General features: G+C 35.1%; 3 protein-coding genes across 12 annotated transcripts in view; all 3 read right to left on the bottom strand.

Moving 5' to 3' along the window:
• sd (TEA domain transcription factor 1 homolog scalloped) overlaps window positions 1-2,778 on the bottom strand; it is a 77,933-nt gene extending 75,155 nt beyond the window's left edge. For 8 of the 9 annotated variants that reach the window (XR_016478572.1, XM_090166311.1, XM_090166313.1 and 5 more), the window contains exon 1: window positions 2,624-2,778. The gene's annotated coding sequence lies outside the window, so the exon portion shown is untranslated. Of the gene's footprint in view, window positions 1-1,997; window positions 2,191-2,623 lie in introns of those variants that run through there. The other variant, XM_090166312.1, reaches the window with a different exon arrangement.
• Window positions 2,779-5,760: 2,982 nt separating this feature from the next.
• parvin (beta-parvin) lies at window positions 5,761-13,083 on the bottom strand. 2 transcript variants are annotated; one of them, XM_090165101.1, is made up of 6 exons: window positions 12,958-13,083; window positions 9,527-9,934; window positions 9,284-9,458; window positions 9,067-9,217; window positions 6,697-6,871; window positions 5,761-6,139 (listed from the first exon to the last, which is right to left on the bottom strand). In XM_090165101.1, exons 1-6 carry the CDS (start codon window positions 12,974-12,976, stop codon window positions 6,063-6,065), a joined length of 1,005 nt encoding a protein of 334 aa, XP_090021227.1. In that variant the 5' UTR covers window positions 12,977-13,083; the 3' UTR covers window positions 5,761-6,062. The 2 variants fall into 2 exon arrangements, with proteins under 2 accessions (XP_090021227.1, XP_090021226.1); XM_090165100.1 differs by lacking the exon at window positions 12,958-13,083 and adding an exon at window positions 10,209-10,461 and having other exon boundaries at window positions 5,763-6,139.
• A 1,171-nt stretch (window positions 13,084-14,254) lies between these two features.
• On the bottom strand, window positions 14,255-17,087 carry LOC149958952 (uncharacterized). Its single transcript, XM_090167292.1, has 3 exons — window positions 16,446-17,087; window positions 14,386-14,649; window positions 14,255-14,325 (listed from the first exon to the last, which is right to left on the bottom strand). The coding sequence occupies exons 1-3, from the start codon at window positions 16,990-16,992 to the stop codon at window positions 14,255-14,257; spliced, it is 882 nt and encodes a 293-aa protein (XP_090023418.1). The 5' UTR covers window positions 16,993-17,087.
• Between the last annotated feature and the right edge of the window lie 360 nt (window positions 17,088-17,447).

The raw sequence follows: 17,447 nt of genomic DNA, 5'->3' as shown, positions 1-17,447 counted from the left end.
AACTTAAGGTTTTGAGATAGGATTAGAGATAGATTAGGATTTCGCAAATACTTAGCTAGTGTAACTCTCCATGTAATTTCTAACCCAACCAATCTTTTCGTGAAGAGGTATTTTGTCGCTAATTTTATGATTGATTATTATAAACGAGAGAAGTAATAATTATTAAATAAGAAAAACTTACTATTGTAAATTTGTACTCTTCAGGGCAAACTTTCTGAACCCTCATAAATTTCCCTAAAAAATGGGGAATTTCCCTGACTTTTCTGTCGCCAATCTAGTTCCCTGATATTTCCATGTCTGTATGAACCCTGTTAGATTCCCTGACCTAAAAAGTAGGGCATTCGATGGTGGAAATACTAAAAAACAAAACTGAGTGCGAAATGTGGATTTACTGCTCCCACGATAATTACCTCCAATTTTCAAAAGACTTCGTATGGATCAAACACGATTTTAGCCATTTTTCCCCAGTGTATTAGAAAGAATACAACGTTATTATTAAACGAAATTTTATTCGCGGATTCTTAAAAAACGCCCCTTATTAACAACGTTATCTAAGTTCTTAGCTTAGAACTTAGATGCGCTTATTTAAGATAAATTTTAAAAATACTTTGAAATTTCAGGATAGTAAATTAATTTCCAATTCCCATTTCACACTCCGCCAAATCTGCACTCCGATATAGTATGATAGGGTTATTTCCACCATGTTTACGTCGTGAGTTGTCAGCAGAATCTTCTAGGTAGGAAGAACGCTACCTAAGACGGTAGTAATAGAAGCTACTACAGACATTTAACCCTTAAATAATATTCAGCAACGCTCGAAGTGACAAAAACCTTAATTTTGTTGACCCACCATCGAACGGCTTATTTTATTCTAATATTAACTCGTATAAATTCAAATAATACAGTAGAAACTCGATAAATACAGATTTACATTAGCACCAACAAAGCATAAATGAAATATCGTTAAATATTACCAACTTTATAATACAGCACCCTGTATATTTTGGTATCCACCATTTGGGCGGGGGGAAAAACTCACTCTACAAGTTTCAGTCAGACTTTTCAACCTAACCGTGATTTTACTTTAAAAAAAAAGTAAAAAGAAAACGTTTTCTTCGCGCATGACCAACTTTTAGCCCATATACGAAGAAACGGTTGTACTTTCGGGCGTTGATAATATTGTCTTTTTAAAACCATAACAATAATAATAATCATGTCTGATTTCTACGGTTATCCCAGAAGACGCAAATTGTTTTAAACCAGAGCGGCTCGCTAAACGCCAAAATGTGTATTTAAAAAAAAACAAACCAGGGAGGCTCACTAGACGCAAAAAAAGGTTTATTTAAAAAAAAACAGGCTCGCTAGGCAAAGAGCTGGTCGTGTTTTAAAGCACATACAACAAGAGGGGTTCATTACGCGTTAGCCATAAAAAAAAACACGCCCGCGGGACAGACTGATGGAGTCACACGGGCGCCTCTGGAACAGGTACAACAAGTGTCCAAAATGGCGTCGACCATACGCTCGCTCTTTAGAGGCTCCCAACTACTTTGCACACTGCCCGGTCTAGGCATAAAACGCAACGCGCATTTACGGCCTGTAGAGACTAGTCACCGAAACTATCGCCACTATATGTGATCAAGAAAAGGGGGTTCCTAAAGGTGGAGATTGTGCACAAGCACCCCCCAGAGGGGGTCGGATTTTTTTTTAGGTTTCGGGCTTTAATAGAAAGCTCGCGAGACGTGAAGGAGGGGAAGCTGAAAAAACCACGACAAAAATGACGGAAAAGAAAATTGTACAATGCACACGCCGCGCCGAACCGTTCGATTGGAACGTAAACATTAGATCGGTTGCTAAGCGACACCCTGACAACATCCGAAATAGAAAGATATTTTAATCAGCCCCGGGACGACCGTTTACGAGTAGCAGACGACACCTATAACCCTTTTCAAATAATTTCCCTTACATAATTACGTAAACAAACGCCAATAAATACTTGCCTTTTCAAAACGGATGTAGGTTCGTTTTAGTATTATTGTTACATTAAAATACACGTAATTCCTTCAATATTGAGCTTAATAAAACCGCCATACCGAAAGTTGGGCCCCGCCGAAATAGTCCAAATTCCCAAATGTCCCGTAAAACGCAACAGGCCGTCCGCTAACCCGTAGGCCAACAAAATAGTAGGGACCAAGGCTTAACTAAACGCGTCTAAAAAGAAATGCGTTTGCAATAATAACGTGTCGTAATCACAATTTTGAAATTAAATTAAAAAGGAACGATTTTTAGGAGATAAGTTCTTTTTTTTTTCAAATGAATATTTAATGGCGGGTGGGAAACGAACAAATTATCGCAACAGATTTCGGGTAAAAGTATGAATAAAGGCCAGCCGCGGGGGGGCTTGAAAGGAGAAAAAAACGTAGCACCTCTTTTCGGGAACGCGGCTGCAGACGAGTCGTCCGAAGTCCGTAGGGGCCGCGACGCGCCGACGCCGGAAGTTTCAGGTAGTCCCGAAGAACGCCAACTATTCCAACGATTTCGATAGGAATTAGGACTATTCGGAGGCCGTTTTTGACCGATAAATGACCGTTGTCCGGCAGATAAGCGTTAAAAAAGACGTACTTACCGTTATAAAATCGGAGAGCACCGTTGTTTCGAGTTTAATCTGAATTTTGGACGGCTTTAGTAGCGTAATATCCGCCTGGGCGCCACTTCTTGGTATGTAAAGTATGAGACAAAGAATCTATACAACGCGAGCGAACGCCGCGCAACCAGTCCACGCATGGGTGGGGAGAAAACATTACGTCATATCCGCCCGCCACCGGTCCCCGCCGCGTCACGCTTAGTCACCTGGCAGGGGAAGAAGACGATTGGTGGAATCTGTTGCTCTCGAAGTCTTCCCCCCCCCCCCTTTCGCTCTCCCTCGTTGCGCTTCCAACCCTCCCCGTTCAACACGACTTCATAGCCCCCCCCCGTTTTTGCTCGCCAACTAACGCGCGAGCTCGCACAGCGCCAAGCAAAAAGCTCCCCCTGGAGGTGGGGAACGCGAAATAGGCGACGTTTCTTCAGCAATTTTTTTTAAATGGACGAAGTAGAAGTTGGCAAAGACTACGAAGCTAACATTCCCCGCGATCCCAGAGACTCGAGATTTTTCACTAGTCTTCTCTCCTGCCCCCTCCCCCCCACTTGGCTCATAACCCAACCACCACTACCCTCCCACCAGGGGTCGTAAATAGATGACGTCACGATCTACAGACGGGCCACTTTTTGAAAACGGGGGAGATTATTCGGTACAGAACGCGAACACTTAAAAAAACGTATTTTTGGCGGGGGGAACGAGATTTTTTCATGGCCGCCAACTGACAAATTGCCATGGCTTTTTTTTAAAAGTACCCAAATAAGAAACATTAATTTTAAAAGGAAACATCCAAGTTAAAAGAACCCAAACGTATTTTGGCCAATTTCAATATTTACCTTTGCTCTATTTGTCTTATTTTTAAGAAGGATTTGCTATTTAAGGTTTAAAATAAATTCTTTACATTTAATTCCGTCTCTGCTTAATCTTTTATTTGCTAAATTTTTAACTGCATTTTATTTAAAAGAAATAAATTTCGAAAAGTCATAAAATTTATCGGCGTTCTTATCTGATTCTCCTATTCAACCGCCAAATGTTTTTATTTGGGTTTTCGTTCCTGGCTCGCTTTCTCCCCTCGTTTGAGTCATGATTTCAAGATAATAAGGCAATGATTCTTGGAAAAACAAGAGCTCTACCTCGACGTTTCCTCAGAAAACTGGCTTTCCTATATTATTATTGAGGCGCTCCCGTGTTCGCCAGCTGCCGGTAGAGGTTAAGCTATTGAACGCCAAAAAATAAAAAAATAAAGCACGCGCGCGCGACTCAGTAGTGATATCTATTGGCGAGTAACGGAACTAATTTTGTCTGTCTTAATAAAATCGTTTCTTCAGTTTATAAACATCCTGAAATTAAATTTAGCTAATTTCCAATATTGAACATTTGTTTCAATTAATTACTAATATTGAACATTTTTTTCATTTAATTTATAATATTGAACATTTGTTTAAATTAATTACTAATATTGAACATTGGTTTAAATTAATTACTAATATTGAACCATTGTTTCATTTCATTTATAATATTGAATATTAATTTAATTTAATTCTAATATCGAATATTCGTTTAATTTAATCATATTAACGAATATTCGTTTCATTTAATACTATTGTCTAATATTGGTTTCATTTCTTATATCGAATATTATTTCATTTAATTATATTATCGAATATTCGTTTCGTTTCATTCTTATATCGAATATTCGTTTCATTTAATTCTAATATCGAATATCCTTTTCAATTAATTTCTAATATTTTATATTTGTTTCAAGTATTTCAACTGGAAAATCTGGAGTAATTTTTAAAAACGGTAAACTAAATCGAACAATAATAAACGCTTGAATCATTTTGAAACTGAAACCAGTCCAGAAAAGCGTGAATAAAATCCATATAAGCCTTTTTTTATAAATATAAATAAAAACAATTTTTAGCCGATATTTTACGGTCGATTTAATCTTGGCTAAAGTTGATTACGTCACTGAAAATTACCGGCGGAAGGGGGCAAGCAGAAGGAAATTGAAAAAAAAAAAGTGTTTGATACTTTTTGAAGACTATCCGCCCAACTTTCACATTAGACAGTAAAAAAATAAAAACAGGTAGGGGGGCCTTAGCCAGGTTTCCAGAAAAAAACCAGTTTTTGCTGTGCTACAATTTTTTTCTTTCGATTTTTATCTAGCTGACTTGGTAAGATTTACTTCTGTACTAAAAAAAAACCTTTTTTTTTGAGACACAAAAAAAGGAGAGTTAACCGCCAAGGCTTACGATACATTTCGTAGGCAGAAAACTCCGGGGCACAAAATAATATACGGGAAACGTACATGTATCTCGAGTGACGTCATTCAGGAAGCCCAAGAATGTGCGGAATGTGAAAGGGGTACGCGTATAGGCATAGCGATTCGGTAAGAGACGCCCCCAACGGCACTTTATCGAAGTATAATAAAATGGGTCCCCATCTATAGAAGGATCCTTACCAAATTTCCCAAATTAACACTATTACTTTTGTATAATAAATTAAATCTGGAGGGAGGGGTAGATAATTGATATCTAATTAATCTTATCTAATTAAATTTAAAGCGAGATATCGTTTGAGTTGAATACATTGGTTTTATGGGGTTGGATGTATTGTATTGCCGGTGGAACATTTGTCCAGGCGGCGCCTCGTAGGGGAGGAGTGTTACCGTTAGTAGGCCTGCCCCTGCAAATTATCTATTTGAACAGGGATAGGTGTGATTTTAGGATTAATATTTTTGAATTTTTTCAAAACCTATAGGCTATAACTAATTTTTACTTGTATTTATAAATTTTTCAACGATTTAACGAAATACTAATCAAATTTTAGAATTATTTTAAGCCCATTGGCACAGGCTTAACATGAAAAGCTAGAGAAAACGTTATTCAAGAGATTATATTTTCATACATTTTATAAGTCGCTTCAACTCTCAAGGTACTCTTTTTAATATGCTTATCATAGTGTCTTTCTTCAAAAGAACCCAAACCCATACACGCTAAGTTTGAGCACTTTTTTTCTTTTAATAAATCTTTGAATAGGTAAATGGGAAAATGAGTAACAGATAACTATGAAAAAGTCAAATCTAATATACGTTTATTATAGTTGCACAAGAAATCTTTAAAGATCACATCGCTTCGCAATTTTTAAGGCATTTTATAGCGAATTATTGAAAGCTAAATCATAAGTCGCGCATGCGACATTGCAAAATGTAAAGATAAAAACAAAGTTAATAAAATTTAAAACGTTAAAATACGATTTTTTCGTTATATTTGTGTTTTTACGAACAGTTAATAAATACTTTTAAAAGGCTATAATATTTGTAGAGAACAATTTAAGGCACCTTTTTTTAATATTCAATAAATGATAATATCATTTTCATGGCACACTTAAGTTTGGTCCATTAAATTTCTTTTTTTAAGTAAATTTAAACGATGCCTTTGTACTTTGTAAACAAATTATAAAGTACTCTTAAGGTAGACTTCAGATCCAAATTTACTAAATCTAAAAAAACAAAAAGAAAACAAACTATTAAAACACATTTTTCGTCATTGGTTAAATAAAAAATTTAAATTTAACAGTGTTTCCACAGTTTTTTCACAATCAAATTTCCTGACTTTTCGAGATTTTCCCTGACTGGTTTCGCGTCAAGATTTTTTATTTTTTAACCAATATTTTAGTAAAAGTTTCCTATTTGCCACAGAAATTAAATCCCCTGACATTTCCCTGATTTTTAGACTAATTTTTAAAATTCCCTGACTTTAATACCCATATGCAAATTCCCTGACTTCCAGGAATTCCAGGTTTTCCAGATACTGTGGCAACCCTGTTTAAATATACGGTGTTGCCACAGTTTTCTCAAATTAAAATTCCGTAACTTTTCCAGGTTTTTCCCCCGATTTATTGCATACCAAAATTTGGCAATTTTTAAGCTATACATTAGTCAACATTTCCATTTGCAACAAGTATTAAATTCCAACTGGTATTTAAAATTCCCCAAATTTACAGAAATTCCAAGTACTGTAGCAACCTTAATATAGAAAAAGCAAGCTTGATCTCACCTTCGGGTCTTGCTTTAGGTTTTCCCAAACCAGCTTCCATCATAAGTTCAAATGCCAATGCTACGTTGGCCACTTTCTGCTCAAAGGAGGTGGGGGTTAAGTGAAACGAGTACAGGGGCACGAAATAGCCCTCCAACAGACCCATCAACAGATTCAAATAAACGCCATCGTGAAACTATACAGATTCAACAAAAATATAAAGATTTGGGCTTAATTACGGGGCTTTTTTTTATTATATGATTTAGAATTTTAAGTTTTTTCATTTTGAATTGTTTTTATCAAGCTGATTGGGTGTCCAATAATCATGATTAAATAAAAAATTATTCAATCGAATTTATCTAAATTTTTCATTTCAATAATGATATAATATTAAAAAATTTGATTTATTCTGAAGTATCACCAACTCAAAATGTTTACAATTTACTGATATAAATCATGATTTGATAACTTTCATCACAATTTATCATTCCCATAACAATTTAACATCAAACACTAACTGATTTATTGATATTAATCCTGATTTACTAATATCAATCATGATTTAATCATATCAATATCAATCATGATTTAATCATATCAATATCAATCATGATTTAATCATATCAATATCAATCATGATTTAATCATATCAATATCAATCATGATTTAATCATATCAATATCAATCATGATTTAATCATATCAATATCAATCATGATTTAATCATATCAATATCAATCGTGATTTAATCATATCAATATCAATCGTGATTTAATCATATCAATCGTGATTTAATCATATCAATCGTGATTTAATCATATCAATCATGATTTAATCATATCAATCATGATTTAATCATATCAAAATCAATCATGATTTAATCATATCAAAATCAATCATGATTTAATCATATCAAAATCAATCATGATTTAATCATATCAAAATCAATCATGATTTAATCATATCAAAATCAATCATGATTTAATCATATCAAAATCAATCATGATTTAATCATATCAAAATCAATCTTGATTTAATCATATCAATCATGATTTAATCATATCAAAATCAATCTTGATTTAATCATATCAATCATTATTTAATAATTGAAATCATGAATTTGTTATTTGATCAATTAAATCATGAATTTGTTATTTGATAATATAAATCATGAATTCGTTATTTAATATAAATCATGAATTCGTTATTTAATATAAATCATGAATTCATTATTTAATATAAATCATGAATTCATTATTTAATATAAATCATGAATTCATTATTTAATATAAATCATGAATTCATTATTTAATATAAATCATGAATTCATTATTTAATATAAATCATGAATTCATTATTTAATATAAATCATGAATTCATTATTTAATATAAATCATGAATTCATTATTTAATATAAATCATGAATTCATTATTTAATATAAATCATGAATTCATTATTTAATATAAATCATGAATTCATTATTTAATAAAAATCATGAATTCATTATTTAATATAAATCATGAATTCATTATTTAATATAAATCATGAATTCATTATTTAATAAAAATCATGAATTCATTATTTAATATAAATCATGAATTCATTATTTAATATAAATCATGAATTCGTTATTTAATATAAATCATGAATTCGTTATTTAATATAAATCATGAATTCGTTATTTAATAAAAATCATGAAATCGTTATTTAATAAAAATCATGAAATCGTTATTTAATAAAAATCATGAAATCGTTATTTAATAAAAATCATGATTTCATTATTTAATAAAAATCATGAATTCGTTATTTAATATAAATCATGAATTCGTTATTTAATATAAATCATGAATTCATTATTTAATAACATAAATCATGATTTTAATATTAAATAATACCAATACTTTGAAAATAACAATTATTTTTTAAACCAATTTGAACAAATTTTGTTGGATTAAAGCAATATTGGGCATTAGTTTTCAAATTGGAAAAATATGATTTTAAAATTTAAATAATTGATATCAATTTTTTAAATTATTTCTTAAATTTAATTACTTTATTGCGAGGGATGCAGCACTTAGAAATTTCAAGATTTTGTACCTCAAACAATCTCAGAAAACTGATTTTTATATTTTGCGCAGATTACTGAGATTTTAGGGCTAATTTCCATTAAAATTTCTTGATATTACAATTAATATCAAGCTTTTCATATTGTTTTCTGTAAAGTACTTAACCACAGCTTTTTAAAGCATTTTCACATAAATTTCATTTGGGTACACACGTAATAACCAAAATTCAAGCCAATTCATAATGACTAACGAATACGCAGTTAAAACTAAGATGTAGGCTTACAACGGAAAAAGTATCACTAAAATAACTGAAAAAGAGTCATACCTGATTATCAAGATCATTTACTTCCAGGTTAATTCTATTGAGATGCTTGTTGACAAATGTGACCAGGGACTGTTTGACCACTTGCAATTTGTCTGGAGCGTGGTCGAATAAGGTATCAAAGGCGTCTCTCTCCACTCTCATTCCCAAATCACTGTTAATCGAAAATCATTTGTTAATATTAGAGAAGATAATTGGCATCTGTATTTGTTTAGTTTACTCGTATGTCGACGTCAGCTCTTCGACTACCGTTCTGGTTTGTAAGCGACCTTCTTTCTTTTGAACAACTACAACGTTGACTGATACATTTTCCGTGAGTCTGATCGGAGCTCTGAAATGCCTGACTAGAGCTACCAACAAATGAATGATAGATACGACATTTTTGGAGTGAATATCTGTGAAAATTCAAAATGATATAAATTAAAAATATGATCAAACTGAATAAGCTTCACAAATAACTTACTCTCGACGCTCCATTTATTTTGATTCCAACGTGGTAGACCCAAAATTTTGTTTACAGCGTCCAATACAGTCTGTAGCTTTTGTTTTTGTAGTTCTTCGGATTGAGTGACTTCAACTACATCCAATTTAACTCCCGATAACTTTTCCAACAATTTTTGTAAGATTTGGCCATCGAATAAATCTTCTTCGATATCTTTAACAATAATTCTTTGAGATGCCAACTCGTCATTAATCCATTCAATTAAGACATTGATTAGCTCTCTTAATTTGGGATCATCGTAAGACGAAGGTTCAATCATGGAGCGTTCTTCAAATTCCTCCAAAATATAATCATCTGGAGGCAGATCAGGTGCCGTTGGGCTGCCTGGAGAATCAATGGCATTTTTGCCCTCTTCTTGAAGTTCCGCAACTATGAAAGTAAAAGCAAAAATGTGTAATTGGAACATATGGGTGTGGTTGCAACACATAAAGGAACATTTATATTGAAAATGATCCTAGTAGATTTAAAAATTAATGATAAAGCGTGGAAACCAAACTAATTTGGATAAAATGTTTAATTTTTCCTTAAAAAATACATTTTTCCAACTGAAACCAAAAGAGGGGGGTGGAAAGCCAAGGCTTACCATAAAAAACTTTTGTAAGAGACCTTTAATATATTTAAAATTGACCAAATAGTTAATTACCTTCCTTAATCTTCTTTCTGCGTCCCAAAGTCCCCAAATAATCTAGAAACGACTCATTTTTTGGGGGTGGTGGCGGTGTGTTTTTTGGTTTTGGGCTCTTCGGTCTGGGACTCGCCATTTTTAAATTGTATTTTATTTTAGTTCAGAAAAGTTTGTTAAAGTTACGTGTGGCTAAACTTCACAGTGGTTCCCAATTTTAATTGGTCCGAAATCCTTTCACGCCCAAAGACATATTTTCAAGTAAACGATAGAACTTTAAGTATTATAGTGACCTAATCTATTTTATCCTTACTCTAAACCTAACCTTATTATAACATCTATTACCGAAAACAATGAGAAAAACAAGTCCTAGCTGGTCCTAGCCATAGATTAGCAAATTTTATGGCTCCGGAAGCGAAGTTACCTGCAACCAATGGAAATGGGAACCAATGCTACATTTAGGGGCTTATGGAAAATTTGGTAGGTGGCGTCACTTTCCGGCAGGCGTTAGCTGACCATATATGGTAAAGTGGCGTACCAAAGGGGATAACATTTCCCCCCTGGTTTAATGAGAACAATCATCCCACACGTAAATGCTTCGTAGTTTCCTTTACAACCAAGAAAATGTATAAGGCGATACGCAAAACTCAAAGCGTAAACCAATGTTGGAACTCAAACCTAATTAATTAAATAAAAATTTTCTTGCGATTTCATACTTTTTTAAAATTTCTTAATGGAGTCATTTGTAACATAAAAACTCATAGGTATGCTTCTGTGTAGCTTTTCCGAAAATTCTTTTATTCCTTGTGCTATAGGCGCTTAAATAAAACATATTCAAGGAAATCGCCAAGAAGTAATATTTCCGAGAGCCAGGACCTGCAAGACACTGTTTATATAGTGCTTGTTGAAATAATGGAAACTTTTTACCTTTAAATAGAACGTCGTGTTTTTACTAAGCCTTATTATGTTCAAAAAATGGTACCTGGCTAAAAGGAAACACTTGTGGCAAACCGTACCGGTGAAAAATTTCCTTAATTTCAACAAGCACTATATAAACGGTAACATGCAGGTCCTGGCTCTCGGAAATGTTAAAGGGGCTCCAAAGTTCGGTGGCAAAATGTGTGTAAAGTCAGAAAAGTGCGAAATTTACGGTTAACTCTGCCCGCCTCTGCCAAGGCCGAGTGAGGGGTTGGGGGAAGGAAAAGCATGCTCAATTTTCGTTTTTTTTTTGCCACCGAACTTTGAAGCCCCTTTAATTCTTGGCAATTTCCTTGAAGATGTTTTATTGAAGCATCTATAAAATAGAATGTCCATAGTCTGCCCTATGCGACTGTAAGGCCCCCTGCAAGTGGTTACTGCGAGGGGTCCGCCACCTCAAGGAATCATATACAGGCCCTGATTACCCTATTCCGAATCACAGGAATCTGGGCGGGAATCTTATATTTTTCAGGAATCAAAGAATCACCTTCGGATCTGAAATCATAACCGAATCATCCAATCTTAAAAGGGTATCAAATTCGAATCATTGAATCAGCTCAGGAATCTGGAATCATACCAGAATCGTGGAATCAGCTCGGGAAACAAACTCTAGTGATGGAATGTTTTTCGGTTATTCATGAAGGATATGAATCAGAATCGCGCCCGCTTGATCGCTCCACTCAATCTTTACTTCTAAGTCTATTTTTTCTTTTGTTCGCTACGTAGTTTACAAAGCCATAACGAGGTCGGTGTGGAGATAGGGCGTTAGCTTTCCAAGGCCGGTGGGGATGGTGGGGGGGGGGGGGGGCAAGGTTCGTAAAAAAAGGGAACTATAAGGTTGCCTCGATCGCACGGTTTTTTTTTTCAAAATATTACGGCTTTTGCGTTGCTAGGTAAAATTGTGACGTCACCCAGAGGAGATCGTATTGAAAATCAACGGAGGCTCATCTGGGTGACGTCATCAATTTTAACTCATACAGAAATTTTTTCAAACATCTTCTTGGTCGAGACCCCTTGGGTGGGGGGCGCGTATGCCTTCTGAGAGAGGTGAAGTTTGACACCACGTTTTATTTTAGGCAGTATCATTTTAAAGGGATGTGCAACCTAATTTGCAGAAAAATAGTAAATGTTGGGTGTAGTGGGAATACGTAGTGAACGCTGATGCTGGTGGAGGGATACAAAACATCATTATCAGACTGACAATTCCAAATGCTGCAAAATATTGCATTTCCTGTTCCCTTTAAATATAAGCCCAGAAATAACCTTAATCAGAATCAATTAAGAGTATGAGGGAACGGAATTTACGTAAAATTGTGATTATTTGGAATCTTAGCAGAAACTTGAAATCGAGCAGAATCAACGGTTTTTGAAGGAATCCACGGAATCGGAAGTGAAATCAGAAAAATCAATTTGGATTAAGAAAGAATCGGAATCATGGAATCAAGGTAGAATCACGAAATCAAATGGAATAAATTATTTTTGGAATAAACGAGAATCAACTCTAAGATCCTGGATTCCGATTTCCGAATCTTGTACGCTTTTATCGTAACGGGTTACTGTGACGAAGAGACAAAGAACGCGTATTAGGCCTAGTGGCTTACATTGTTAGTCCAACCTTCCCGCCTCCCCCCCCCCCTCAAACGTAAAGTCTTGCTTGAAATGGCTCGCAATACAAATTTAACACATTCTTACATTTACATTTAACATGTAAAATTTATATAAAATGAAATACCCAAAATTAAAAAGGAAAGGTTTAAACACTACAATAGAAAAAATAATAGTTTGAAATTACCTTCCGATTTGGACGCCATATGTACTCTACTCTAAAGCGACAGAGCGCAATAAATGATAAAGTGAAACACGTTGAACTTTGATACAGGTAATAAAGATAAGATAACTTTGTAGTAGTCGCGCTTTCAACCTCCTAATAGACTAAGACTAATCTGAGTTATTCGAATCTTATCCAGATATTATTATTACCGGACTTCAGTAATACAATTATTTCCGGGCCCCAACAATGGCTTCATGCGTAGTTTAAATTTTGGTCATAAGTATCGCCGCCTACCGACCGCGCTTTAAATTGAGTATATGAAAGCTGTCTGCTCGTTCAAAATTATCTTGGCATAACAGCTGAAAGTTAAACCGAAAAACCAGAAATTCAAAAGTCGGCTGCTATTTCTTCACATATTTAGTTGGCGGCAGATGGCGCTATATTTCCTAAGCTCGAAGCCCATACAAAACAGGCCCCAAAGAGTTCCGTTATATTAATTAATTAATTAATAGCTCATTATTATGCCATCAAAGCATGACTCGTGATTCTCAGAAAAGTACCTGTACTTTAACAAAATTACTTGATAATTATAAATAAAGAAATTTATTACTAATATTCATATCTATGAAAAAGATGTTTATTAAAAGTTTTGAAATTAAGGGTACGTTCAGTAGCAGTCAACGGAAAAAAACCCGATGGATTTGATGTTTTCCACCGATGAGCTTTTTCGTCATAATGACGTCGTGAGTTGCTGAACGCTTTTATTCAGTCATCGGTGTTTTTTAAAATGGCGTAGCTTTTACAGTAATGATGTCAGTCATAGGAAAAACCGACTCTTCCAGCCGATGACTTCGGTGAGTAAGAGTAACCGATGACTATCGTGACGTCAAAACCGGAAACGTGAAAAAGCGTACAGTAGGAAACCGATATCCGATGAGCTAAGCCTTGGCACTAAAAGCTAGTTGAGTTTCAAACTTATTTTCTATCTCTATACTACCTAATGCCGCTCGATATTAATGGATGAAATTAATACATTCATGGCATAGACTCTTCAATAAATCCCAGGAAATCGCCAGGAAGTTAAATTTCCGAGATCCAGGACCTGGAAGTCACATATAGTGCTTGTTAAAATAATGGAAATTTTTCCCCTTTACGGCAGCAACAAGCGTTTCCCATGGCGTTCCCTTTTAACCAGGTAGCTTTTTTGACATATTAAGGCTTGGAAAAAATACGAAGTTCTGTTTACAGGTGAAAAGTTTCCATTATTTCCATCAGCACGATATAAACAAAAATTTGCAGGTCCTGGCTCCCGGAAGTATTACTTCTTTGCGATTTCGTGGGAGGATGATTTATTTAAGCGCCTATTACTAAATAAATTCTTGGACACACCTATGTAACAATTATTATAAACATATGCCTCTAGTTAAAAAAATTTTAAAACATAATTACATTTCTTAGTTTTTCCAGGTTTTCTCTTGGCCATCGCTGGTGGTAGAGTATAAACTCCGCTGTTGGGCAGTCCGTAACCTGTGGTAGGGCTCACTTCTTGTCCTTGATACGGTTCGTAAATTGAGTTATTCTTCCTAACCTCTTCAATCAATGTTTGGTCCACGAAACGGTCACTTTGAGGGGCGTAATTATCAAAGTAGCTTTCGTGTATGTACCTTTGCTCGGCTTCGATGTCCTCTTGGCTAGGTGGTAATGGTAGATCATCTGTATCCAAAGAGGTCATGGTCAACCGATGGTCAAATTTGCGGAAGAAGAACATTTTGTAAAAATACATCACAGGCACCATAAGTATCATAATAATTATAAGTATGAAACATTGCCTAGATTATCACCGAACTGAATTTCACAGTTATTGCGCAATCCAGGTTTCGTTCAGCACAGCGTCTCGTAGTGTCTAAAATATGCCCAAATAGAAATTTACTAATGTTAAGGACGAAGCGTTGCCAGACGTACGATAGTTATCGTACACGTCGATAATTTCGAGCTAATTTGTGGGACGTACGATAATTATCGTACACGTCGATAATTTCGAGCTAATTTGTGGGACGTATGATATTTTTAATGGCATACTATATAGTACGCATTTTTCGATAATTTAGCTTGCACGTACGATAATGTACGATAACTTTTTAAATTGACTGAAAACCATTTAAAACGTCGACTTTTAAACGCGAGTTTTCAATCGGTCAAACTTTAAGGTTTATTAAAAAAGTTTATTCCAAAGGTTTAACGTCCATATTTCACACAAAATTAAAATTTACCGCCAGTTTTCAGGCGAACTATAATATTTTTTTTCTGAAATCGATAATTTTTTGGCTTTGGTACGATTATTTGAGTTTCAGGAACTGGCAACGCTGATTTATACTACTAAATTAAGTTGCGAGTCCAAGTCGTAGCTGGACGGGATGGTCAGTGTTGAAAATAGGTTCGGTTAGAAAATTAGGATTGAAACAATTGGAAGTATCATACTTATGGTTATTATCTTACTTATGCATGCATGTTCACCGATTAGGTAATCAGAGATTAAGTCAATAATAGTAGTCTAACATTATCCGGAATACGCCAACATTACGTTAGAATATTACATTTGGTACGCAAGGATTACACGGAGTACTCAAAGATTTCGTTGAGATTAACGAAGACTTTGTTGAGTACAGTAAGATTACGGATTGATTACTCTAACATTATACGTGAGATTATTATGAGTACGTCGAGACTACACGAATATTACTATGAGTACGTTGAGATTACACGAAGATTACTATGAGTACGTCGAGATTACACGATGACATCGAAATTAAACGAAGATTACAGTTAGTACGTCGAGATTACTATGAGTACGTCGAGATTACACTAAGATTACTATGAGTACTTCGAGATTACACGAAGATTACTATGAGTACTTCGAGATTACACGAAGATTACTATGATTACGTCGAGATTACTCGAAGATTACTATAAGTACGTCGAGATTACAGGAAGTTTACTATGAGTACGTCGATATTACACGAAGATTACTATAAGTACGTCGAGATTATAGGAAGCTTACTATGAGTACGTCGAGATTACACGAAGATTACTATGAGCACGTTGAGATTACACGAAGATTACTATGAGTACGTCGAGATTACACGAAGATTACTATGAGTACGTCGAGATTACACGAAGATTACTATGAGTACGTCGAGATTACACGAAGATTACTATGAGTACGTCGAGATTACACGAAGATTACTATGAGTACGTCAAGATTACACGAAGATTACAGTGAGTAAGCAAACTAGCAAAGATCGCGTGGAAGTACGCTAAGATTACGATGATCGCGAGTATAGTGGAATTTAAAGATTTCGCGAAGATCAATATGTGTAAGCTAAGAGATTAACGAAGATTACGTGGCGTACGACAGAATTACGTGGATAAGTTACTCATTACGGGAAACGTATACACTTATTAGGCGGAGTTATCAAAATAAACCATTAATTCGAAGACGATAGACTTACCATCATCTTCTAAGAGGTGAGCCGGTGGTAACGGTAGGGCATTTTCTAAGAGGTGAGTCGATTGCAACGGTAGTTCATCTTCTAAGAGGTGAGCGGGTTGCAACGGTAGTTCATCTTCTAAGAGGTGAGCTGGTGGCAACGGTAGTTCATCTTCTAAGAGGTCAGCGGGTTGCAACGGTAGTTCAGCTTCTAAGAGGTGAGCTGGTGGCAACGGTAGTTCATCTTCTAAGATTTCGGGCGGTGGCAACAGTAATTCATTTTCTTCTAAGAGTTCAGCCGGAGGAGGAGGCAACTCATCGACCTTAGGTTCCTCCAAAGAGGACACTCTGGGCGGAGGAACCGGTGCCCCGTGTTTACGGATTCCTTGAATCACAATGGGCAAAGAATCCGAAGGTGCTTTCTCTGGAGGGTAAAACGTATCCACGATGGATTTCCGGAACAGGGTGGTATTGGTAGCTCGTTGAATATCATCTTGCAAGGCGGATTCTCGACGTCTGAAGATGGCCGATAAAGTCGGCGGCATATCAGGGTCCACGTTTTCGGCCATTGAAAATCACTTAAGTATGAACCGTGATGAGCAGCCTTGTTTTAAAAACTTTGTATTGCTATAGGTTTACTAATAAATATTGAGTCTAATCTGGTGTTTTGTTCGTGGACGTTTGAGGTAAAATTATCAGTCCCAGAATTTCGGGGCTTCTGAATTCAATTTTTTCGCAGGATAAAGGAAATGTATATGTACGTTTACGGATATGTCATTGTTTCCGTTTTAGCGTTGATGATAATTTTGTTTCCGCTCGTTTTTTCGTGGAAGAAAAGTTATGTGGTCTTAATTTCGTCAGGATTTTATTTCGTGTTGAAATAATCAATGTATCAAGAATTTCATTAATAAACCTTAAAATATTGTCCATGTAAACGACCTTACAGACCGACATTATTTATTAGAATATTCATAAGCCGCTCCACCGTCGGGTAAACGTCCGATCAGGGCTATTCAACTTTAGC

The sequence above is a fragment of the Leiobunum rupestre genome, chromosome 2 (assembly GCF_980474605.1).
Source record: "Leiobunum rupestre chromosome 2, qqLeiRupe1.1.hap1, whole genome shotgun sequence".
Classification (NCBI taxonomy): Eukaryota; Metazoa; Arthropoda; class Arachnida; order Opiliones; family Sclerosomatidae; genus Leiobunum; species Leiobunum rupestre.
This window is presented reverse-complemented; position numbering and strand designations above follow the sequence as displayed.

Coding starts and splice junctions, on each gene's coding strand:
- parvin (XM_090165100.1), bottom strand. CDS start 10,326: ATGGCGAGTCCCAGACCGAAGAGCCCAAAACCAAAAAACACACCGCCA. Junction 9,935..10,208: donor CAGAAAGAAGATTAAGGAAG/GTAATTAACTAT, acceptor TTACTTTCATAG/TTGCGGAACTTCAAGAAGAG. Junction 6,872..9,066: donor TAAATGATCTTGATAATCAG/GTATGACTCTTT, acceptor GAATCTGTATAG/TTTCACGATGGCGTTTATTT.
- LOC149958952 (XM_090167292.1), bottom strand. CDS start 16,992: ATGGCCGAAAACGTGGACCCTGATATGCCGCCGACTTTATCGGCCATC. Junction 14,650..16,445: donor TCACCTCTTAGAAGATGATG/GTAAGTCTATCG, acceptor CTTTGGATACAG/ATGATCTACCATTACCACCT. Junction 14,326..14,385: donor ACCTGGAAAAACTAAGAAAT/GTAATTATGTTT, acceptor ATTGTTACATAG/GTGTGTCCAAGAATTTATTT.